Genomic DNA, 25891 nt, shown 5'->3' with positions numbered 1-25891 from the left:
ACACACACACTCATCCACACACACTCTTGCACACACACACACACACACACACACACACACACACACGCGCGCGCGCGCGCGCGCACACACACACGCACACACAGATACACACACTAATGTACACACACACACGCAGACACACAAAAACACAAACACTAACACACACACAAGCACACAGATACGCACACAAACACACACACACACACACACACACACACACACACACACACACACTGAAAATGTCAAAATTCACCTCCCGAAGTAAGACACTGCGTTTGTAGGAGACTTACAACTTGTACTGTAACACACTTGCAAAACCATGATGCATGTGACATAATTGTAAAGAATAATAAAGAAGCTTTTTTAGGGATACATATTGCCGTACAATCAATAAAGTAACAACAGGCTAAATATTCAATAACAATTTCAGTTTCCAAATTTCTTCGTTGAGTGTACTTTCGAATCATATTCCAGTGAAATGCAGCCATGGCGGCCGTTTGGACGGGACACAGGACACTGCCCCTAAAGGGGGGATCAACAAGGACTCTGAGTTCTCTATCCTATCTCCCCACTCCCGGTACCACTACCAAGCAGCTCAGCTCGCTGTACAGGCCAGCAGGAACTTCCTTAACATGATCAGGCAGGCCAAGGTACATAAAATAAGATTAAGAAGGTTACTATCAATTTTCTTCCAACAGTGACTGTTTTAAAGGTAGAGTACGTACCTGCATTTTCTTTTGTCTGACAGCACATCTTGATCAGGGAGAATGGCCAAGTTTTGGATCTCGCGAGAGAACTCGAGACTTAAATCCATTCTCAAGCTTTCTTTCGACTTGTACTTTAAACCTTGTATTCTGGTGATGACATGAAAGGCTATCACACTTTACTTCAAATTACTTACAACTTGCAATTTTTTTCATAGACTTGAAATGAAAGACGAGTCGATGAAATAGCAACATCAATTTTACATTTTTGATGTTCTTCTTTTTCTAGGGTGATGCTCAGTTTGCCAACTTCCTGAACCTGAACACCGGCAGCACGCTGTGTTTTGTGATTGACACCACGGGTAGTATGGCGGACGACATCGCCGCTTCCAAACAGCGCGCCTATGAGATCATAGACAGCAGGGTCGGCTCACCCACCGAACCGTCAAACTACGTCCTCGTACCATTCAACGATCCAGGTATTCTTAAATTATACTAAGTCTTGTATCTTACAATGGGCCCGGGCTACAGGAAGAAAACTTTTGCATCTTCCACTGACTTCTGTAAAAATGAGACGGTGTAAATTGATTAAATTTCATAATGTGATATCACAGTAACTTGATATGATGAGTGGTCTATATCTATGCCTGCTTTGTATATCTTAACCTTACAGTTTCGAGTTCATACTCTTAGATTTTCATCTGCCTTCTAACACCGCATCATGGTAGGACAACGACTATGAACTAGAAATTAATGCTGGTCATCTGATCGGGTACTATGAATTGAAAAATGGATACATAATCCTCAATACGTATATTCCTTTCAGATTTTGGCCCCGCCCTAGTGACGAACGAGGCGGACATGTTCAAGCAGGAGATAGACCAACTCCGTGCGCTGGGAGGCGGAGACAACCCGGAGTTCTCCCTAAGCGCTATCCGGCTCGCTCTGGTGGAGAGTCTGCCTGCTTCTACGGTCTTCGTCTTCACTGATGCACCGGCCAAGGACGCCGAGCTTCGTGACACGGTGGTGTCACTGGCCAATCAGAAGAACATCAAGGTAATATATGCACAATGGATGCATCTTGCATTTTAACTAACAGCTAGAGTTTGGTGACCTCATACCTCCATCAAATATTGTGTGCTTTTGTAAATTTTATGCAATTGACTTACACATTTACATGATATATACATGGTAATGTTCATCATTGACTAACATACGCAGGTCACAAGTATAAAATTCCTATCATTAATCATTAAGTGGTTTTTCATTTTTGATGCAAATCAGTTCCTCATTAACATATTTGGTATCTGCTTATGTTCCACCTATCATATGCGCACTTCAAGCTGAAAATTAGCTTCTCTTTTGGGTCCTTTATCCTATTAGCATTACATTTTTTAATCTATATAAAAATTTTTATTTTTTTTCTGTATCATGCTTATATCAGCTTAACAAAATTGTTGAAAGAATATTGAATATTAATTTTGGCTTTTTTATCCATGTTTCATAGATTACATTCCTTATTTCGGGCTCGATCACGCGCAGGCGCAGAAGTGTTCCCCGGAGTAAGAGAGAAGTGGGAAACAGGGACACGTACATCTACATCGCCCAGGCTACAGGTATGTCCTAACAGCTTCAGAGGAAAAACAACAACAACAACAACAATTAGAGATATGGATAAACTAAACTTAAACTAACCAACACTACAAATAAGTTGTGACATGCCAAAAAATTACGGAATAGACGTCTACTGTAGCTTCCAGAACGTGACGTCGAAGACACGTGACTGCAGCAGAGGGTCGTAAATGCAAGATAACCTATATCGCCCCTCGTCTCTATTTAGCGATGTGCTGTGGGCGCCGATAAACACACAATAAGAGCTATAAATTCTCAATATATGTTTACTTTTCACGCATTGTCCCGTTGCTCTAATGTGATCACCGATAGCGTATAGAAAATATGTAACTACGAAACTTCATATGTAAACAGAAAGAACACAACTAACATATGGCCTTAATCTAGTACCTTTTCCTACAGCCCATATATTAACTTGGAATGTCTGTCATAATCTCCAAACGTTACTTCGTTAGTTCTTGTCACCTTGGAAGTCTAGTCCTTGTAATATCACCTATCTTAACTCAATCTTTTTTTCAAATAACTACGAACACATGTACACAAGAAAACAAAATGCCCAGTCACTGATAATAATTCTGTCGTACACGGATAAAGAAACAATCTAAATTACATCGCAAAGTGTAGATACTATTCTTTCATAACTTTTCAATGGCACACTTCGCTAATATAACTTTCAGAAATTACATTTTTTTCTAATTAAGAGTTTCTTTTTTTGTCACCAAACTCTTTCCAGGTGGTCAAGTCCTGGAGATCGCTAAGGACGAGGTTTTCCAGACGACCCGATTGGTGGATCTAGTTGTGACGTCTGCAGAGGTGGGTTTTGTTGTGTGTTTGTGTAGATTGACCGATACCCAACATACTTTCATAACCATGCATGCGCTGATAACAAAAAAAAAATATTGTTCTCCATACATAATGATCAATAAAATAAGAATCTAGCAGGGAAAATGAATATCTATATATTGCCATTGCGCAATTGCTGCTATGCATTTAACAAGTTCTAGACATACATATTTGGAAGTCTAACTCTCCAACAGACTAATTAAATGGCAGCAATAACGTTACTTGCAATTGCCCTTCGCAATTTCAGTGCTTCATTCGTTTTGATTTGTTTGCATCCAATTGCAGGTTAAAAACACTCTGAAAACCTTGTCGCAGCAGGGATTAGGTTCGTTGTTCAAAACATTGGCATCCAAACAAAATTACGTCAGAGAAACACTTGCGTAATAATCACGTTATTTTCGCTATATTGACCGGATTTAATCAAGTCTCCTCTGGATTTAGGTGAATCTCCTGACGATGCAGAGTGTCCAGCCCTCTGTCCGTGCCCACACCGTCCCCGTGGACTCCTCCATGAGTGACCTGGTGGTGCAGGTGACAGCTGTCGGGGCGACACTACAGGTCTTCAACCCTGCAGGTACGAAATGTCGTACGACAGCTAATTTGACGAGTTATTGAGACAATCTTTTGCACTCTACAAATTCCATCTGTTTTCTGACTGTGTAGTTTTTATTAGTTCTAATGTCGAATTCATATGTGTCTTACCAAATTATGATGATACATAAAAATCATTATAGTTTCAATGTAAATAAAGAAAAACAAATGCCACATAACGTCGAAGAAGATTTGAAACCCAGGGAATAAAGATGCGCAAGTTAACAGTCACTCAGGCAACTGTGGGATATCTAAAGATGACATCTGACTAACAGTTACAAGCAACTGCAAAAGAGTTTGGAAACGGTCAGACGTTTCGAACAGCGTCCAATATCTTCAGTGAAAGACACTGGCCTCCTGGAGCAAATGACTACCATTTCCAGAAACATATCGCGTTGCTCGAGTAATTTCTATTTGTCATATCTTGTTGCCTTTGTGTATAACCTTCATTGTCGATTGTAATTGTCGGAATCGTTATCTTTTATTTATCTATTTATGTAAATTGTACTTTGATTTTTGACAGGAGAGCAGCTGGAGATAGGAGGACCTGACGCCCCGGTCACTATTGAAATCCAGCTGAACAAGGTCCTTGTGGTGCGCATTCGTGACGTCACCGCAGGAGAATGGCGGATTTCTGTGACGTCATCGGTGACCTATGACCTCCGTGTGTCCGCCCAGAGTACGGTGGACTTTGCGTACTCCTTTGTGAAGATGGTAACGGACACCGACCACTTCGGAGTCAAGGAGATTGAGGGACGTCCTGTAGCAGGTATGTCACATTATAGTGCTAAATGAGCGTGTGGAGTCACCATGCTCTATGCATTGTGGTCAAAACTTTGCCTAACTTCTAAGCGTCTCTTTATCTCGATTTAACGGTCATAATATTAAATTACCTAAACTCTTACTCATGTGCACACTCTTTTACAGAGCTGTAACTATCATACTCCATTGGTACAACAAATGTTTTAGTGACAACATAAGATTTCCGACGATTAAATTGTTGTTAAGGCCAAACCAATAGTTCAAAAAAAGACTTTTTCTATGGTAACAGATAAGCTTGAACTTAATAGTAGTTTTGATATATTGACGATGTAATATCAAGCTTCCAGTTTAATTTAATTAAGAACTGTATCTGTTTGTTTGTATGTGTGTGTTTGTGCGTGTGTGTACGTGCGTGTGTGCAACTGTGTGTTTTTCTGTAGGTGTGTTTGTGTGTGTGTTTATGAGTGTATGTGCTCGTGGTGTGTGTGTATGACAGTATGTACGTCTCTCTCTCTCTCTCTCTCTGTGCCTCTCTGAGTATGCATATGAGTGTGTATGTGTGTTAAAATTACCTACTTCATAAAATCCCGTGTCAATAGAATAGACTACCGCCTGTTTTCTCTATCTCTCTGAAGTTGTAATTGTCTTTTTGTTCTCCAGGTGAGGAGGCCACCATTCGGGTGAACCTGATTGGCTCGGACCCTGCTCAGGTATCAGACGTCACAGCCCTGTCCCTGGTGGCGCTAGACGGCAGAGTTCTGCAGACCCTCCCACTGCAGGAGAACGAGCCGCTCACGGAGTACTTCGCTACGTCATCGTCACTTCCGGACGTGCCCTTCCGGTGTAGATTGGAGGGAAAGGACTCTGGGTATGCAAATAAAAATTGAAGTTCATTTTTTAGTAACTCCCTATTGTCCATTACATAAACATTTAAATTAGCCACATTCAAATTCTGATTCACGATTATCATTTCCTAAAGTTTTTTTTAAGTCTTAATGCACTAACAGTAAGCATATGCGTAAGTATAGGTATTGTAGTAGAAGAATTTACTGGCATCTATCTACAAAATATCACACCTGCGGTGCAAGTGCAAGTTAGAGCCGAAACAAGCTTCTATCTAACATTAAAGTATATATGGTATGAAATTATTAAAAATCCATATCTACAAGTCCACATTGTGTACTTGATAGATATTATAATTTACACATCTGTATGTGTTGTTATATCATATTCATATATTATATTTCATATCATCATTACTTCACTATCATATTATAATCTTATCATTGTATTATTACATAGCACTTTTAGATCAGATTTTTCTAGATCATATTATTATAGCATCACATCAGTATTAAACAAGTTATTCGGCAATAGTGTGCCTATGAAAATTATGTTTTTCTAATATCTTAGTTTTCAACACCTTTCCGTCAGTTACAGTGTTAAGTCCAAACTACAAAAGACAAAATACTGTGTATGTTCTGTAAATAATGCGATGGTATTTTCAGATCTAGTACATTCCAACGGTTGATCACCAGCGTAGTGGAGACATCGACCAGTCGGCTGCAGGGCTCGGTGGACCCGGTAATCAGCCGCCTGCTGCCCGGTGGCACCGTGGACGTTCCCTTCAGCCTGTCCAACTCCGGTCAGCAGGGATCCTTCACGATCGTCGCCAGTGATGACAAGGGATTCGTTAGAAGAGTTACTCCTTCAAGGTGAGACTGTGCTTTGGTTGTCTTCCGCCAGATGTCGCCTTTGTTCCAGTGAATTCCCACGGTGAGACATCCTTCAAGTCCGAGTTCGCATGTGCGACTGATGCGTTGCTGTGCTCTTCGTTAAAGCGTAGGATTCTATTCCCACCTGTTGTTGCGACTTTGCACTGGTCTGATTGTTTTATACCTAGGGCTTCATTTGTTTTATTGACGTAAAATTGTTTAAACCGTCGGTTATATTGCAAAAAGGATGACAATTGTTACCCAATGATGCAGAACTTTACCCTAGACCACAATACATCTTCTTCCTCGAGTACATGGACGTGTTAGGTGGATTATTGCATGGTTTCAAATATTTTGATAATAACTAAAGCTGCAGTAATATAAGGTAAATGTATCACAGCATCTAATAGTTGATATCCCGATTGTATGGTGTTGCATTTTCTTCCCGGGTCCTTATATGACTAATTATATCTTCTATATGCATTTGATCGAAGATGTTGTTAGGAAGATACCGAAAATAAGAGGAAATTGTTAATTGGACACTCATTGAACACAGATTTAGCATTAACATTCATTTCATAGAGCTAAAGCTGCTATTAGATGGACTTTAAGAAAAATGCCATAACGTCATGTAATGTAGTGTAAGATATGTAATGTTTAAGACTTATTGGTATGATAATAAGAAAACAGAAAGCCATTAAAATACATAGTTTTTGTAGTTGACGAGCTTCATAATCAACTTTATTCAAAATGTATTTAGCGTGACGTTAGCCCGGGATGCGACCACCACCGTGACAGTGAGACTCAGGGCGCCGGCAGACGTCGCTTTCGGCACGACAACAACGGTGACGTTAACGGCGCAAACGTCATCGGGGAGGTCCTATAACTTCTTGGTCTTCCGTATCACCGTCAGCCCTCCGGTGTGTACCACTTACAAAATCTTAAAAGTTCTGGTGTAACGTACAATTTTTGTAAGAGGAACGAGTGTTGACTGACAAAGTTGTAATCTGAATCAGTAAAGACTATAGAAAATCTTAAATAATTTAAATCGCTATCATTATTCTTTGTTGGTTGAGACAATCATTTGTTTTGCCATGCCTATGATGAAAAATCATTCGGCAATAACTTCGTCTAAAGTAGATACCAGAAATATTGTAGTGACTCAGAGAGAGAGATTATCTAAAGAAATCATAACTAAGAAAGTACAGAAACCCTTCTGATTTCTGTATGACTTATGTCTTTGTTAACAGGACGATGGACATTTTTCATTGCTCAATTTTCTACACTTTACGTAATAACGTGTAACGTGTAAACTTTGCAAATACGCTATCATTTCAAATCGTCACTACATTGTTGATTTTTCTATACAGGACCAAGATAACGTCCCCCCGACGTGTGAAGTGAGAGCTCTTTTCGGAAACTGTAAGGGCACGGACCGAGCCTCATGTAGCGATAGGACCTTCTCCGTCACCACTGCGTACATGGACGAGGTAAGCCGGGCCAACATGAATAACCGAGGTCTAACAGAGGTTTAGTCTAAATGGTTACAGTAGAAACACAATATTTTACGCTGTACTGCCCTTTTTTGGACCCTTTTGTAATGCAGAACTTTATCACATGCATGTTTTAATGCGTTCTCTTTTTGGGTTGGCATGTAATATACATAATGTAATATTTGTTGAATATGTGCTGAAATAAATCAAAATAAAATAAAATATATTCAGGCTAACTAGTTACGGATATTCTACAGTTTTATTAAGATATCAATGATATACATGTAAACTATTTCCTTTAAACCTAGTCATATGTCATGGTTGTCCCAAACAACTTTTTTGTTTACAATGACTGCATACGGTCAATTGTTTTTGATTTTTTAATATATCTAGTCAAAGAGAAAAGAATTTAGGATTGGTCAGGAGTTGTTTTTCAGCATGTTTTAGCCTATAAGTTTGTACCGTTGAATCAAACATGATTTGTAACGCCATCTCATTTTTTAATGTTTTTCATCATTGTTTATGTTCTTATTTTGTGTTCTAGGGCTATGGTCTCCAGTCCATCAATCCTCGCACCTTCGCCACTAACTACACCTGGACAGTTGAACAGTTCGCTCCGGGTCTATCGGACACCACAATCATCGCTAACTACACAGCAACCTGCTGCAACCCCAAGTAACTAAATTTCTATTAAAGCTCTATAATAAACCATCAAGTTTAATTTCTTGAAGTCTTGTTTTGTAAATCGTTACCCTTTATCCCGTGTAGTATCTAATCTAAGCAGTATGACAATATAGCTTCTTTTCGGAACATATAAAAATCTGATATATCGCTGTTTTTTTATTGCAACTTATATATTCTTATTCAAATTGAAAACTTGACTGTGAATAACAGTTTGTAAAGACTTTGCAGACGACATTGTAAAGTGACCTAGATATTATAATGTGAACATTAATTGATATAATGAATACTATCAAAAATGTATTTAAATTGATACTTAACTTTGTTGAATTTATCTTAATACTTACATTTCAAAATTTATAACACATAGTTTTGTATGTGCTTGTCACATTTTGATAAATATGATTTCGTTGTTTGTTTTTATAGAGTTGAGTTCGCAGTTAGTGACCGAGTTGGCAACTACGAAATCTGCACGGTGGACCTAACTCCGCCGCAAGGGCTTTCGGGAGGGGCAATAGCGGGCATCGTTATAGGCGTCCTACTCGCTGTGATCATCATCGTCTTCATCATCGTTTACTGTTGCTGCATACGAAGAAGACAAAAGGACGATCAAACGGACTCTCAAGTCACCAAACGCTCGGACAAGACAGACAAGGGAAAGAAGAAGAAGACCGACTCTCAGGTGGCAGTAAGAGATGGTGACCAAAATGGCCGCCGGTTTTGGTACAGGTTCGCTCGGAAACAGGAAGTGACGACGAGCGGAAGCGGAAATGTCGTCATGAAGAAGACGGAGACTCACGAGACCAGGGTCGAGGTCACCAAGACGGTGGTGTCTGAAACTCGTCAGGTCAAGGTCAAGGTCAAGGGGCACAAGAAAGTCTAACCTCTGTAGGTCATAGTATAAGGCTGGCTATACTTGCAAAATCAATGCAGAAAGCCGCTGTCAAAAGTCACCTACCCGTGTTTTAGACCATTACAAACTCACATTAGCATAGCTGTCCGGCCTCTTAAATGTAAATGTACATGTAGCACTAAATTAGGAAAAAAAGCATACGGCAAAAAACATGAAATACATTGTGACTTTTTGACCCGTCTTCACTGTCTGTGATCAAACCACAGACTCTACTGCAACTACAAACATTGCTAAAAATCTGTTGTTGTTTTTTCAACAAAAATATAAAGGTAAAAACCCTTACATGTAGTATGCGCTTCCAAAATCCAAACATACCGATGATAAAACATATTTCACTGGCACTGGCCAAAGAAATACGGGGATTTGCCTTGTAAGCTTATACATTTGGCTGTTTAGAAATATAAAATCACCGAGGAAGACAAGCTTGGTTTCTCTTTGTGTAAGCTTGTTTAATGTTCTATTGATTGTACTTCAGTGTGTTGGTGGAAAAATGGCTAACTGCATAATGGTTCTGCAAAATAGGTATAGAACGGCCTAAAGCTACAAGCGTAATGATTTTGATAAATATTACACCGCCAGTAAACAATTATAAACAAAACAGTAAACAATGGAAACCACAATGCCTTCATATAGTAATTTCTATTCTATACACTAATGAAAAATCAGTCAATAAGAAAATAAAATCAGGTTTCCCTTGAGGCTATCTCATGTACAAGATCTTAAAGGCAGTTATTCTAATCCATACGCTATAGCTAGGACCATATATTTACATCGTTTGCTGATTCTTAGTTTCAATAACTTGTATTTCTTTGATATCATAATCTTTTACTGTCATATGAAGCATCAGAAGAAGAAACATCACAGGCTTTGTTACGTTTGACAAAAATGTCACAGTCACAAACACTTGTTTGTTGTTTTCACTGGTTATAACTAGGAAGCATTTCACAATAAAAAAAGCTTGAAAGGCATACTTCTAAACACCATTTTTTAAACTATAATATGTACATGTTATACTCATCGTAATGTATATCAAAAGTAACATTTACAAGTCACAGCAAAGTTAAAGATGATCCTGAAAAAACACAATGTGATTATAGAGAAAATTTAGTTATCGACAAGTATACTAAAACAGGATTAAGATAGTATTCTACATATATTTTTGTAGTTCTGGTTCTCGTACACAATTGAAAATGGGACAACTAGAAACCGTATACGTAAAACCCTGCCCAAAAATACTTAAACACTTTGCCAGGGAATAGTTCTATCATGTACAGAGCAAGACTAACAGTAGGTCCCTGACTAACATGTATTACTGAAAATTAATTTACAGAAAGCTAAAGGCCACTAACAGCTAAACGTGGTATCTCACTGCACTTAATTTGGGGCATCGGTGCGACAATGCGGGGTTCGTTCACTGCGGCACTGTTATTTTCGCCAATTTGTTTTTATAATTCATATATTGCGTAATACGTAAACGTGTGACTTAGAAGACAACAAAATACACAAAACGTAAGAAAACTCGTTCTTTATAATCTCTGATCTTCGCTAAGTAATTTTCGAACCCCACAGTACTAGTACTAGTGCAGCACCAGTGCAGTGAGATACTTCTTTTAACGGCATGGCTTGGCTTAAAACCCTTGTCCTGCTGGCTAATTTTGGCCAATTTAACCTCCTAGAGCTGATGGCTTCATCAGACCAGTGTGCTGCTGCTGCAGATTTACTCCCCAATTCGATGGGCTTTGTATGCAACTTTTACGGAGGAAATACCCCAAACTCATAGCAATACAGCTCAGCATGACAAGGGTTAATCCATTCCGTATATTAACGGACTCAGCGGGACAAGGGTTAATGAAACTACATCAGCACAGAAAGGCTCCCGCCATCCTCCGTTAATCAAGGAGCAATCAGAAGATCTCACAGCTTCCCGGCTGGCGCTCGTCCACTACATCCAGCCGGGCGATGTCTTTCCGCAGCAAGCGTCTGGCGCCATCCTTCGGGGGCGGCACGGGGGGTTTCATCTACCGAGAGGGACAAGAAGTAGTGTGGTTATACAGTACTAGGACAGCGCTCTCGACACACTCTCTTTGCGACCTAAATATTAACGAATTGTAAAATAACTACGGATTTTTAAAAGCTTTCACCGCTTTTTGTCGATCTTTTCCGTGCAACTTTTACATTTATATACAGTATTACCCGGCATAAGATCGAAGGTTTTACACATTCACTGTTATCTGTTATCACTGTTATCTGTGTTGAAAGATTGTGTACTCACCACAGCCTGCCAGTCCTCCTCTATGATCCGTGAGGACGGGCGGGTGTCCTCTCCGTCAGGCCGGTCCCTCTCCACAGTGGAGTACGGCGGCAGGGAGCTGGAGTGAACCAGTCCTTTCGACAAAAAGACAGATATGATGATTATATAATCAGCATATTTTTCGTCAAGAACGGGGGAGCAATTGTACAAAATAGTACCGCTTGCGCCGTGATGCATTTGCTCTTTGATATCAACAATGGCTCGGAACTAATTTAAAAACAGTCTTATTTCAACATTTCCGGATTACAATCCAGACCAAATGGTGCGTCGGGTGGCGCCCATCTCTGTTTCTATAGATCTGGGCCAGGCAGATGCTTTACAATAACTACATCAAAGAGGTATGCCACTCGCATTAATGTGTGTGTGTGTGCACGCGTGTGCGTGTGTGTTTTCAGCTGCCATACACTTTCCCAAATGCTAAGTGCTAAGCAGTACGAACCATTTTAAAGTCTTTGACATGACTTACGTACCTGGGGATCGAACCCAAGACCTTCCGATTACAAAATAAACGCTCCAACCTCATGGCAACTCTCTACATTCATGAGAAAAATAATGTTCATTTTGAAATAAATAACTATATTTACCTGGGTACGACAGTCCCACAGAAGTCCACTCCTTGTCTGCCCTGGGAGGAGGGCGTGGCTTGAGGGTCCCGTCCAGCTCCTGTAGCTCCATCAGATCCTCCACACCGGAGTCGTTCGTACCCGTGCGGGGCTTCCGGGCGTACTTCGGGGCAGGTGGGATTGGGCGGGACGTCATGGGCGTATCAGCTGTGTCTGAAATTGTTTACAATTTGTCATATTCGTCATTTTTTTCCAAAATTGACTTTGATTTCGGAAGACAATAAAGTCAAGTCAAGTCAAGACAATGTGGCACCGAACTCTAGTTTTAGCAACTTATCTAACAGTACCACAAACAAAGTACAGAAGGTAAAGGAAGTATTTCACCTCCCCGACGGATGTCAGGTACGGATTTTTGTACCAGGGTGAAGTGAGAAAGGTCGTGTTAATTGTCTTTCCCAAGGCCACAACGTCAGGGGCACGGGTGGTATTGAACTCCGGACTATTGTTGGGTAGTCTGCTACTTACCTGAGAACTTCTGCTCACATATCCACCCCTTCCTCACGGCTATGATGAAGGATAGAGTCAGCATCGCTACCAGCACCACCACAGCCAGTACAGACACCACTATGATTGTCATGGGCTGCTGAGAAGCTGTCGAATAAAACAAAATGGTTCAATCATTCCGATCTATACCATCGTGAACACATTTGTGAACTAATTCAGGATTTAGGCTATACAATTACTATACAATTAACGACTATTTCTAATAACAATAATAAGCTTTAAGCTTCTTTCAAAAAGGTACCTTTACTTCAATAATTACGTTTACCTTATTACCTATGTATTCAATTGTATCTTTTTTAAGCCTCAGTCGCCTTTAACTCTAGAATGTAGAGCTGTGCTAATGACCTATGCACTATACATTGTGGAGGCACTGCTAAGCCAGGCTAAGTTGTTGTCGGCGTGGATTCTACGCAGCTGTCAACCAATCAGGAATTACTTTTTTTTTCTTCCTTAGATTCCGAGCTGACATCTGCCACGTCCTCAAAAGTGGAAACATTAGCCCCATTAACAAGAGCCTCTTGAATGTAGATTATTTTCGTAGCAAACGTGGCTATGAAAGAGAGGATGCAATGTTGCAAAATATGCAAAGTCTCATGTTCTTCTTTTATGTGGTGTATATTTAACGTGCATATGACTATACTCCTAAGGCAATATCATTTACCTGTCAGATCTACTTGTATTTCTCTGTGTGCCGTCCCAAACATGTTAGTGCCCTTGCACAAATACGTCCCCTCCCGGTCACTCACAACGTTTTTCACAGTGATAGAGGATGATATTTCTTGGTCAGATTTCGTCTCAATGATTTCCACGTCTTCATCGACAGTACTGAGATCTTTCTCTATCCCTTGGTTGTTCTGTAGGACCCATTTGATGCGGTTTGGAAGAGGATCCGCGACCGCGTCACAGACTAACCGTATAGCCCCACCCTTAGCAACCGTTGCTGTGGTGGAAGGAGACCCGCGAATGTGTGGTTTTCCTGTATAAAATAGAACAGTTGATCGTAATACGTTTTTCATTGTAAATAATTGTATGTACTGATTGATTTGCACTGTATATAATTGTATCTGTATGTGTCGGTTGTCATTTGTGTATTTTAAGTTCAGTCCAGGAAGACTAGCATTGAAATATGTTTGTATCTCTCTGCTAATGGACGAAAATAAAGCCTCTAAAGCCTCTAACCCCAAAACACAGTTAAACATAAAACTGTAACACTGTGTTTATGATAATATCCTAAAACACTGTTTTAACAACTTTTGCCTAGATTGTGATTATGATTATGTGCACACATCATTAAGATAAAAGTTTCACTACAATAATTGAAGTAAAAGAATCGATATGTTATCTAGGACTTCATCCTTTATAAAGACCGAAGTGGTTTTGTGGCCTTTTGTCACATTCTTCCTTTCTGCACGATTCTGTCAAGGTTCTGTGTACTTTGTATCTATGTACATAACTGTGTAAATAATCAACGTCTATGACATCATTTATTAGCAGTGACACTTAGAAAAATAGTCAGTTTTGCCCTGAGAAGGATGACAAATGGTCACAAAAACGCCAGTCTTAAATTATAAAAAAAAACATGGTTGTGTACAAATAGTATTGAATTTTTGTCAAGTTCATCAACAAGGTGAAGCTTTTCTTAGCCTGTTGTTTAATTACAAATTGATTATGATCATCTTACCGACAACATCAATGAATGTTTGTCTCTTGACCTCTTTGAATCCCGGACTTGCTGCTATACACTCGTAGGTCCCCTGCACGTCATATCGCACACGGTGGAAACGGAGAGGGTTTTCCCAGTACAGGCTTGTATCCTTCCGCCGCCACTTTACCGTCGGCTTAGGATTGCCTTCCGCAAGGCATTCCAGAGTGAAATCGTCTTGCGCGTTCAGAACCGTGACCTTTTCATCCATGGCGGGGTCAATCCATGGTGGATCTGTTTGGTAAACAAATAACTTTGATTTCAAGGGAAAGAATATCATCACTGTATAAAATATGCTGCAAAAGACTGCAAATACTTTACAGGGGCACATAATTTACAAAAAAAGAAAGAATCGTTTCTGGCAGATATCAACGGAGAGTCTCTGTGATGTATCAGTATAAACTACAATCATGTATCATAGTATATTCATACGTACAGAGTACATCCAGCGTGACAGTCCCGTACCCCGGCGGAGCCACGCTGTTGTATGCCGTACACTGGTACACACCGGCGTCCTGACGGGAAACCTTGGAAAGGAGGAAACTTGGGCCACTGTCCAGAAAAAAAATAGATTCTCAATTTATTTCCATTTGTTTGACAATAGATAGACAAATGCAAATATTAAATAACATGTTTGTCATTTGCTATCAATGCACCATTCACTATGTATCTATCTTAAACTCATTCTTCTCGTCCGATGCAATGGCCAGGTTGAAAGATTGTTCGACTTGCATTTGGTAGGTCCTGAGTCCGATTCTCGACCGAGTCATACTAAATATTTTAAAAGTAGTACATGCTGCTTTCTCTGCTTAGCACCGACTGGTGCGGGAAGGATTCAAACTTTAACTTTATTCTTTTATTCTGTGTAAAATACATTTTTCAAGTACGTGTTTTTGTGTGGTGTATTTAGTTTCACAAAAGTCGTAGAACTGTAAATGACCATGATTAGATATTCTGACATGCCAGTTTTTGCGTTTTTATTCTAAATTGGAAATATCTTATTTGATTGAGAGCATTACCTCTCAAGACCTTTTAGCGGCAAAGGGTCGCCATGACGTCGCCAACTCACAATGGCCGAGGGATTGCTGTCCACTGCGCATGTCAGATTGGCAGTCGCTCCTTCGATGACGTGAACAGATGGTTCAGGCACGAGCACGCTGGGTGGATCTGTAAAATGTTATTTGAAAATTATCGTTTTCATTCTTCTTGTATAGCACTATTTATTCATTTCTAATATCTTTATAGAACGCCATAAACAATAAAGAATTTGCAATTGCAATCTCCCCCGTCTCCTGTACGCAAAGCCTATAGAAAGATTAAGGAGGCTACCCTTAGCTAGAGGGAGCGAAGCTGAATCGAAATGAGGGTTTGGAGCTGCCCAAGTCCTACCTACCCCTACTCAGCAAGCCTGGCCTAGTCTCATGTTCTCTCGCGAGATCGAGACTGGGTCATTCTCCGTCATCAAGATGTGCTGTTAGACATTGAAAATTTGTCACCCTTGAAAAAGAAATAGGTAGTAACCGAAATTTGGCTTACAATTAACGCGGATGGTTCTCGACGCCGCCCTTGGTTGAACTAGTTTGGGGAACCCCTGGTCGGCCACACACGTCATGTTCACGCCGTTGTCCCACTTCTCCACGCGAGATATCGCGAGATTTGCGCTGACCTGTCCTCCATCCACGTCGAGTTTGACATTCGTAGATTTCTGTAATCATCAAGCAGTATGGTATGAATTGTCACCAAACACTATGCATAATTATAGATATCTCTGAGCTAACGTTACATGTATTTTACGTGATATATGTACTGTTATACCTTGATGAAAAATAAATGTTGGAAACAGTAACGGTGTTATTTTTTAACAAACAGGCAACCTTTTATAGCTTACAAACAAACATCCACATCTATAGTGCAGTACGCAGATGGTAATACCATGCTTTACAATTCTAAAGAGCACAAGAAATGTTATTTTTGTCCCATTGTCTGTTGTTTTAGTTTTGTTTATTGTTTATTTCAGGCACTATGGCCCATACACAAATACAATGTATACATTTCAAATATGTATCACATTCAAAAGTTGTATAGCACTTCTAACATATTATAAACTTGTTTTCGTAAGTAAAACAAATGTTGTATATGTATCTAATCATTTTCTCACGTTCTACACAACATTATTTTAAAAACACATGCTACTTGTTGACCACCCTGTAACGTGTAGGTAAATGGGAGATATAGTGTAATGTTGCATCCCAGATGTGCTTCTATCCCAGAAACGCTTCTGGGATACAGCGCATCTGGGAAAGGTCATGTACCGCGTACCTGCAGGTGAGTACCGTTGTACCAGCTAAGCGTTGGTACCGGATGTCCTCCCCTTGATCTGCATCTCAGCATCAGCTCACTTCCGGCGGTGACGGGGTATTCCCCACCTGTCAGTTCAGGGGGTCCGGGCATTGGATCTAGAGAATGAGGGAAGATCATTCATTGTCTGTACAACCTGATCTATCCCATATGCGCTCCATCCCGGAAGCGCTTATAGGATAGAAGCACATCTTGGATGCAACACAGTCTGATATACATTAATAGAGTAGTGTAGGCAATAATTGAAACAGATCTATTTCACGTGTTTTAACACGTGCAAGCCTTTCTACCATTTTAATATGTAGATAAATATATAACAACTATCCAGGTGAGTTTCCACAATCAAAATGCTTACATTCCCCCCCAAAATGAAATTTGATTGACAATTCATTCTACATCACTTCCCCGTGCCCGAGTGTAATCATATGATTCAATTTTTTTCAGAAAGGTTAAAAGGTCTTGCCAATTACAATCCCTACGGGATATTGACTTTTTGTGTGACATGCACGCTCACAGCATCTAATTGGGAGAAAAGGGTTAAGTTCAACTATATCAATCATACATATTTCATACAGACAGGAAATAATTGATATTCATGCTATGTTAAAATTGTATTACCATCTGACATGATTGTCTGCCCCATCAATCCAAAGGATAGAAAATTGAAAGGAAGAATCCCCCCAAAATTACTTTATGGGAAAAAAAGAATCACTAAAGTGGGTGACTTTATTTTGTCGCTCGTTTATAGCTATACGTTATTTACATCATTTTGGAAGTGGCAAATTCGTCATTGAAATGTATTATGTGCACAAAATTCCGCATGCGCAGGATTTTATGTTATTAGACGGACAGGACGTACGGATGAAGACGGCCTACCTAAAGTCTAATACATGCTTTTAACTATGGACTCTCCTATCCAGCCTCGTTTTTATGAATAACCCTTGGATGACCCCTAAAAATCCAAGATGGCTGCCATATTTGAAATGAATCTATTAAAAAGTTATGTTAGTTAATGTATTTTTTTCATTCAAAAATAATATTGTTTAATGAACTTTATAAGTTATTCATAATTTTAAACCTATTTTATCCCCTTGTTTATAAACTGATGGCTATCAAGTCAACCAACATAGCTAGTGTTATGTTGTGGCAATTTGTCGAGGGACCACTCTGGTAAAATTGTGTTGGTTTGTCGTACCAATGACCGTCATGACTGCATCACCCGATGCATCAACAGACGGTGCCGTGCATCTGTACCCTCCTCCATCCTCCAAACTAACACGTCTGATCTCTAAGTTGAACTCTCCTCTCGATGCGTCCCCGATGATCCTGTGACGGTTGTACGACTTGAAGACTGTCCTTCCGGTAGCCATAGTCCGGAAGTTGGGCGGCCCCTCCCACACCACGACGTCACTGCTAGACAGGCCACTGAAGGAGCAAGGGATGATGACGGTAGCACCCTTCAGTACAGCAGTTGACTGTGGAACCGCAGTGTAAACTGCTGCATTTGCTGTTAAAATGAAAAAGCAGGCATTTTGCCAATGTAAACATGCTGACAAAGCCGTACTAGCCAGGGATCATGTTTTAAAATGAACGTAACCGTGATTTATTATCACTATTATTACGTGTACTGTTATTATGTATGTATTATTACGTTCACTCTCATTTTATTGAGTATATTTTCAAATATCCCAAAAAGGCTTCATATGCAATAATCTGATAATTTTTGACACTTACTTACAAGAGACACTTAGCATTAAGACAAAACTATATTTGTACTATATAGTGGTGCATACGGAATTACAATTACAGTGAATCAAGGATCACAGAAAATAATCTTAGCCTGCATATAACAGGAAAATTAGAACTACTAAGATTTAAGAACACATCGTTCTTTTAACAAGTGAACATATCTATCAGTCACAGTCATTACCATTTATAATGCTTAAAGGTGAGAGTTTTCTTTTCAAAGCTGTTGGCAATTCTTTACTCGTACCTTTGGTGTAATCACTTCCAAACGTCAGGGTTCTTAGCCTAATGAACCATAACAGTACAGACATACAGCTAACGGCACCTTTTCTGTCAAGTCGGCAGGAAAAACCAATCCCTCAATGGTACCGTGAAATCAGTCTCAAAGACAACATGATCCTCGGATTCATCATCCTCATACTAATGGTTAATCAGACATAGTGAATACCTTCTTAGAATGGCACCTGAAACTATTACGAAAATTCTACTCATTTCTCTGGCTTTGAAAGATCTGTCTACTTGATATTTTACTGTCAGGCATTGTTTCTTTAGGCCACAGCAAGTAAATTCTATGAATGACATCAGCGCGCATCAATTTCGCCTGATTTAAAAGATTTCTTTTTTCTTCGGAGATGGTGAACTTGGCGAGAAAGTACAAAATTGGGCAAATGTTGTGTTGTTGGCTAATTATTATACTCCTAGAAGTGACACTAGCTATGTAGCCATGCCTGTAGTTATAGAAGTGAAACTAGTTAGATAATTAAAGATAGATAAAATGCCACCAATATATGGAAGCCATGAATGTAGTTGCCAGCTTAGCAAGTGATACCAGTGTACCACATTAGTATCACTTTTACTACAGTGGTTCACTTCTTTAATACAGGAATGAATGCCTGATGGATGGCACATTTTGTCACTTCAGATTTGTTGCAACGTTCATGGTGTCTATTTTGAAAATTTAGCCATCTTATTTTCTTGTTACCCATCATGTTTTTTTGTGATCTGCATTTGATGTCTTCCATAAAATTTACTTGCTGTGGCCTTAGTTGAAGATCTTGTTTTCAATCAATTGCGGAAGATATGATAATCGTTTGAGTTTTACATGCCCATCGTATTCCGTTTGTAACATGAATAGAAATGAATATTACTGCATTTTACGAGAGGAATATTGTCAAAACTAAATACGAATTGTTGCATAACCGGCAGAGATGCAGTTCTTACAAGACCCTATTTTGTCGAGGGCATTTTCTGGTCAAATTAGAACTGCCCCCGGTGTGATTGTAAATTTGTAACGTGTATAGAAATAAACATTGCTGCTCTTTTACGAGAAGAATATTGTCAAAACTAAATACAAAATGTAGCATAACCAACAGAGGCGGAGTTCCAACTAAATCCTATTTTCTCGAGGACATTTTCCGGTCAAATTACAAATGCCCCTGGGGTGATTTTGCCGAGTCTGATCCAGCCTGATGATGGAATGGGTTATAGTTTTCTTACTGGAGGCCATTTCACCTGACATGGTACCTGTAATGGGGCCAGAGGTCAGGGCATGTCGCTATCAACTTAAAGAAGAACACTCCCGAAAATTGGTAGCCAGTTATGGAACGTGAATCGGATACCCCCTATGAATACATATAGGGTAATTGTATTTCAATGAATAGTCTAAGTTTGTTTTTTCTATGGCATTGACATAAAAAGTTATATTTTTCAAGTTACCTTCTTCAAATTGTTTGCCATCCTTGTTTCATTGGACGTTTTAAGATAAATTTCTTTGAATTATTATTTTTTTTTTACAAAATCCGTTTGCAATGAGTGAGTTGTAGATTGTACAAGGACCATGTCATTGAACCCATTCCCACTAACAGGTCAAGTCAACAGAATACATTGATGCCTCTAAAACCTCACGGTCGGTCAGCTCTTAGCTGATCCCGCATATAATAATTTTTTATCTTCAAAAAACATGCATAGACTTTGACAGCATTCGATATATCATATTTGTCCACAGCAAGTAAATTTCATGGATGCCATCCTCTACAGACTGCAAATATAATGAGATAGGGTGAAAAAAAAACAAGACGGGAAAAAAACAAGATGGCAAATTTTCAAAATCGACACCATAAATGTAGTAACAAGAATCGAAGTGACAAAATATGACGTCACAAACAACATGGGATTCATTCCTGTATTCAAGAAGAGCTAGTGAAGTAAAAGCGATACTAGTGTAGTACACTGGTATCACTTGCCAAGCTGGCAACTACAGTCATGGCTTCAATATTGATGCTACTTTTACAATTATCCAAAAGTTTCACTTCTACAACTATAGTCATGGCTACCTCCCTATAAGCTAGTGTCACATCTACAAGTATATTTATTAGGCTACAACACAGAATGTTTGCCTATTTTGGTCTACCTGGCCGTCCCTGAAGCAGAAAAGAACTATTTCTTTTTTCTTTCTGGGAGGCGAAAATTAACGAGCGCGCTGATGCCATCCATAGAATTTACTTGCTGTGGCCTTCACAGTACACAAGGTAGTCTCCACCGATGGCCCTGAGTGCGTGTTCTGGTAAATATCAAATATTGCCCGAACATTTGGGGCATGTTAGCGCCCCTCCCCCGGGCTCATACATGGCGTGTTCGATGATTGGGAAGGAGACAGAATCAATTTTTGATGAGGTCAGTGTGAAGAGATCATGATGTATGATTTGCCCGAAGAGAGACCTAACACAAACCGTGACCCTATGTCTGCGAACATTGATGGCACAGAACGTAAATTCAACGGATGCTTAGACGAGAATATTACAGTGCTTGACCATAAACTAGTGACCTTTCAATTGGTAAATATGCATAGGTGGAGGGTAGAATTTCGAAAGTAATTTTCACATTTCATATTCAGACGCTGCAAAACTATAATCTAAATAAATAGCTGTTTATTTTAAAAAATTCTGTAATATTTTCTTAAGTAAAAACAAACGAGAAATAGTTTAAGGGGGAGATGCATTGCCGGTTTCTTTAAACAAACTTAAAATTAACGATATACATTAGAAGATACATTCGAAATATAGTCTCAAATATACATTGGTAGATACATTCACACTTACATCCAAACAACTCTCCATCTATTTGCCTTCTTGCTAATGCTAAATTTATCATTGACATCTGTTTATCGGAACTAAAGTTACTATTATTTATATGCCTGATTTCCTGCAAGATCCATTGACTGGCTAGTTGGTGAGTCGTTTGCTTGTTAGACTTTTGTTATTTGGTGAATTTTCCGCTTAAAGTCGTTGTTTTTGTTTCTAAAATGCATGCAAGACAACGCCTGCTACATAAAAACACACCCTGTGCATGTCCCTGGTACAGTACAGCGTCATATCATATTCAGGACAACATTATTCGACTGCAACAAACTCAAAGTTTCTCAAAGAAACATGTTAGGATGCGTACTTACTTCTACTGACGAAGACGACGAATAGTGCGAGAGTTTTCAAACAGACGGTCACACAGGCTGCCATTGTAGATCACTCGGGCTGACTGAATAGTAGCTGGGCGACTGTTGGGTAGCAATGTAATAACTCCGGGGTCTCGCTCTGTAAGCAAAGCGGATTCATTCAGGGTGTACCATCATTAACTATATGCTAGGACAGTGCAGTTCCAAAATAAAATTGATGAGATTTGATTTCAGTTGCTCAGTTGAAGAAACAGGCAATTGTCACAGTAGAAAAGCATTTCATGATAGATTTGTGTTTTCCAAATGTTTCACATCTTAAAGTAAGCATATTAACCAATTTTAATGTATCATTTTCTGCCGTTATATCATTATGTTAAAGAGGGCTTCAGATGGACGATCATCGCTCTGTCATGCTGGATATGAATTGTTGGAAATCCTGGTGCCACCTCTCAGAGGATGAACTGAACTGAACTAAGGAATCTAAATACCACCGTCTTTGGTAAAAGTACAAGGCAAGTTTGACAACAAACATCTCATTACATTAATTGAGCCACACATTTTACGTATGAGCCCAGACGTTCATCAAGTTGGTGGATTGAGAAAAAAAAAATCAATAACAATATAATATCTTGATGAATCCATCCTGACGGTATTAAAGATGATGATCTACAGATATAAATATAGTATTCCTTTCGCAACAAGGATTCGGCTAAAAGATAGAAATAATATTTCATTAAATAACACGAATGTTTGTAGTTGATAAAAGAAGTACACCGATTTTTTTAAAACATTGAACCTTAACAGCATGTAGTTTTGACAAAAAAAGGAAACAAATATTGCATGAAATGTACACCTAACTTTGTTGTCAATTTCAACTCTTGGTGCAATTCATCACCTTTTCACACGCACCGGAGGTTACAAGGCGAAATTTCGCATAAAACTGCAATTCAGATGCCAAAATAAAACGTGAATGCAAAATGTACCACCCCACGAAGCGACGCACCAGATTAAAGTCGCCCTAATGATGTTCACAGAGTCTCCTTAATGAGATAGTAAAGCGTGAGGGAGTCTTGTTCCATTCTGTGCTGCTAAGCTATTATAAGGAACGGCTTTGTGACCCTGAGCGGTATTGACACGTCATTATCTCCGCTGTCTTCTCATTATGGCATCGGGACGAGTTCTGCATTATTCATTATATTTCAGCCATACATAGTATGGTGAAATATATTGTATTCGTAATGTTTCTTTCTTTCTTCTTTCTTTCTTTCTCCTGTCAAATTTTCAAAGTGATTCATCTCCGTCGTTCGTAAACCGAATGACCTGAAATTTGGCACAATGGTAGAGTGGGCTAATACCCTCGGGTGTTTTTTCCAATTTTTTCATATCTGTCTCTTAAGAGATTTTATTAAGGTTTTTTGGTCAATTTTAGACCAAAACTGTATATTTTGGCCCCTGTACCCTGGTATTACAACCAAATGAGCTGAAATTCGACACAGATGTGCCTTGATAATGCCCCCATATAAATTCAATAACACTTTTGGTGTACAGTACAACAAAATGCTTATTTTTGCGATTTTTTGGCCAATTTTTTACCAAAAAAGGACACTTTTGGCTCCTGTACCTTGGTATTACAACCGAATGAGCTGAAATTTGACACAGATGTGCCTTGATAATCCCCCCATATAAATTCAATAACACTTTTGGTGTACAGTAGAACAAAATGCTATTTTTTGGTCATTTTTTGACCAAAAAAGGACACTTTTGGCTCCTGTACCTTGGTATTACAACCGAATGAGCTGAAATTTGACACAGATGTGCCTTGATAATCCCCCCATATAAATCCAATAACACTTTTGGTGTACAGTACAACAAAATGCTATTTTTTGGTCATTTTTTGACCAAAAAAGGACACTTTTGACTCCTGTACCTTGGTATTACAACCGAATGAGCTGAAATTTGACACAGATGTGCCTTGATAATCCCCCCATATAAATTCAATAACACTTTTGGTGTACAGTGCAACAAAATGCTTATTTTTTCGATTTTTTGTTCATTTTTTGACCAAAAAAGGACACTTTTGGCTCCTGTACCCTGGTTTTAAAACCAAATGATCTGAAATTTAGTATAGGAGTGCCATACACATATGCGCACATGGATGCATCAACACTTTAGGCATACAGTACAACAAAATGCTTTATTTTGCGACTATTTGGCCATTTTATTACCAAAAACGTACACCTTTGGCTCCTGTACCCTGGTTTTAAAACCAAATGACCTAAATTTGGGTAAAAGGGTGCACTAGATACTTATTCAAATGACGGATGTATAATTTTTGGCATAAACCTCTTCAAAATGATATATTTGGGGATTTTTTGTCATTCTCCAATTTACTTGACTTGTTTTGGCCATTCTCGGCGTTCAGTGTGTTCCATATATGGCAAACAAAGCAATAACCCCCGCCCTGGGCGACAGGTGACAGGTGTCGGTCTGCTAATTAATTGAATTGTGCCGCCAGCCAATCAGCGAAGAGGAAGGAACAATTGGTATTAAAACAACTAATGACAACACTTGCCAAACAAAGCGCGAATTTCCAAAACTGAAGCTGATTGGCTAACATTGTCACGTGTGTATGTAGACGCAACCATGCATATTTGGGAGGATTTTGAAATTTATGTTACTCAATAAAAGGTACCGCAAAGAATATGGGAAGATAATATGTGCATTATTTATATGTTAGCAATACTTTGCATGATGAAATATATTGTGTTCGTAATGTATCTTCTTTCTCCTGTCAAATTTTCAAAGTGATGTGTCACCCTGTGCCCGGTTTAAAATTGTAGTTTGCGAGGATTTGGAGTTCAGACAGGGTCATTTGAGCGGTAGCGGACGGTACGCATGCATTGAACGTTAGAATACAAGTCTTTGTTATTGAATTTACCAACACTCCGCATGGCAATTGAATATGAATCATCAGAAAATGTTATTTGGCGGAAAACGCGGGGAAATTGGCCAGTTTGCGTTTAGTTTTGATACGTAAGTTTGACAGTGGCGAGAATAACTTACTGTTAAAATGTTCCATTTTTGCGCAGGGGTGACTTAGAACAGTCCAATGTTGCGTGGGAATGGGTATGGCTGAAATATGCTGTATTTGCACCCAAGCAAATGTCGGCCTTTCTAGTTGCCATTGGTGATTATTACGGAGGTTCGTCTGTTCAGCAGGAACTGATAAACTTGTTTCTGTTTGGTATAACATCACCAACACTGGTGATTATCACGGAGGTTCGTCTGTTTAGCGGCAACTGATAAACTTGTTTCTGGTTGGTATAACATCGCGAACACTGGTGATTATCACGGAGGTTCGTCTGTTCAGCGGGAACTGATAAACTTGTTTCTGGTTGGTATAACATCGCGAACACTGGTGATTATCACGGAGGTTCGTCTGTTCAGCGGGAACTGATAAATTTGTTTCTGGTTGGTATAACATCACCAACATTGATTATCACTGACGTTCGTATTTTTAGCGGGAACTGATAAACTTGTTTCTGGCTGTGATTTAATCATCAACGTCGGTTTTATCACGTGGAAAAGTAAATAAAGTATGGGGAGGTGATGTTATATTCTACCATGTTAACATTTAAGATCAAATTTGTACATGGTAAAAGATGAAGTACACTTCGTTGTTGATTGTACACTACGTGTGTTAATGATAGGAATACACCGCAAAGAAGGTAGCTAGACCCCCCCCCATCCGTATAATCAAACCAAACCAACAGATCCCCCCAACTTAGATGTACGAGTAGCATTGACAAATTCTGATTCCTTATGCGTTTTGACAAACAAGTGCTATTGCTAAATTCATTTAAAA

General features: G+C 39.3%; 3 protein-coding genes and 1 long non-coding RNA gene across 4 annotated transcripts in view; 1 reads left to right on the top strand and 3 right to left on the bottom strand.

Moving 5' to 3' along the window:
• The window catches only part of LOC118423448 (von Willebrand factor A domain-containing protein 7-like), a gene marked incomplete in the record, with an annotated part of 15864 nt that extends 5547 nt beyond the window's left edge, over nt 1–10317 (top strand). Inside the window, 13 exon segments of the mRNA XM_035831606.1 lie at nt 477–650; nt 994–1183; nt 1531–1760; nt 2212–2320; nt 3070–3149; nt 3621–3753; nt 4294–4539; nt 5193–5400; nt 6041–6247; nt 7008–7167; nt 7618–7737; nt 8285–8415; nt 8848–10317. Of these exon segments, the coding sequence (XP_035687499.1) occupies nt 477–650; nt 994–1183; nt 1531–1760; nt 2212–2320; nt 3070–3149; nt 3621–3753; nt 4294–4539; nt 5193–5400; nt 6041–6247; nt 7008–7167; nt 7618–7737; nt 8285–8415; nt 8848–9304 (2445 nt within the window).
• Nucleotides 10318–11085: 768 nt separating this feature from the next.
• LOC118423483 lies at nt 11086–12414 on the bottom strand. The gene is made up of 3 exons (XM_035831659.1): nt 12230–12414; nt 11607–11719; nt 11086–11352 (listed from the first exon to the last, which is right to left on the bottom strand). The coding sequence occupies exons 1-3, from the start codon at nt 12402–12404 to the stop codon at nt 11239–11241; spliced, it is 402 nt and encodes a 133-aa protein (XP_035687552.1). The 5' UTR covers nt 12405–12414; the 3' UTR covers nt 11086–11238.
• A 311-nt stretch (nt 12415–12725) lies between these two features.
• On the bottom strand, nt 12726–18202 carry LOC118422262 (hemicentin-2-like). The gene is made up of 8 exons (XM_035829781.1): nt 18028–18202; nt 16794–16930; nt 16011–16179; nt 15494–15641; nt 14911–15026; nt 14454–14708; nt 13434–13748; nt 12726–12859 (listed from the first exon to the last, which is right to left on the bottom strand). The coding sequence occupies exons 1-8, from the start codon at nt 18200–18202 to the stop codon at nt 12726–12728; spliced, it is 1449 nt and encodes a 482-aa protein (XP_035685674.1).
• Nucleotides 18203–18255: 53 nt separating this feature from the next.
• LOC118423492 overlaps nt 18256–25891 on the bottom strand; it is a 14779-nt gene continuing 7143 nt past the window's right edge. The window contains exons 2-3 of the long non-coding RNA XR_004832060.1: nt 22027–22165; nt 18256–18339 (exon numbers count right to left, since the gene is read on the bottom strand). This is a non-coding gene — a long non-coding RNA (uncharacterized LOC118423492). The remainder of the gene's footprint in view (nt 18340–22026; nt 22166–25891) is intronic.

The sequence above is a fragment of the Branchiostoma floridae genome, chromosome 9 (assembly GCF_000003815.2).
Source record: "Branchiostoma floridae strain S238N-H82 chromosome 9, Bfl_VNyyK, whole genome shotgun sequence".
Classification (NCBI taxonomy): Eukaryota; Metazoa; Chordata; class Leptocardii; order Amphioxiformes; family Branchiostomatidae; genus Branchiostoma; species Branchiostoma floridae.
This window is presented reverse-complemented; position numbering and strand designations above follow the sequence as displayed.

Coding starts and splice junctions, on each gene's coding strand:
- LOC118422262 (XM_035829781.1), bottom strand. CDS start 18,202: ATGGCTACCGGAAGGACAGTCTTCAAGTCGTACAACCGTCACAGGATC. Junction 16,180..16,793: donor ACAACGGTACTCACCTGCAG/GTACGCGGTACA, acceptor TGATGATTACAG/AAATCTACGAATGTCAAACT. Junction 15,642..16,010: donor GAGAACCATCCGCGTTAATT/GTAAGCCAAATT, acceptor AACATTTTACAG/ATCCACCCAGCGTGCTCGTG.
- LOC118423483 (XM_035831659.1), bottom strand. CDS start 12,404: ATGACGTCCCGCCCAATCCCACCTGCCCCGAAGTACGCCCGGAAGCCC. Junction 11,720..12,229: donor TGTGGGACTGTCGTACCCAG/GTAAATATAGTT, acceptor TTTTGTCGAAAG/GACTGGTTCACTCCAGCTCC. Junction 11,353..11,606: donor AGGAGGACTGGCAGGCTGTG/GTGAGTACACAA, acceptor CCCTCTCGGTAG/ATGAAACCCCCCGTGCCGCC.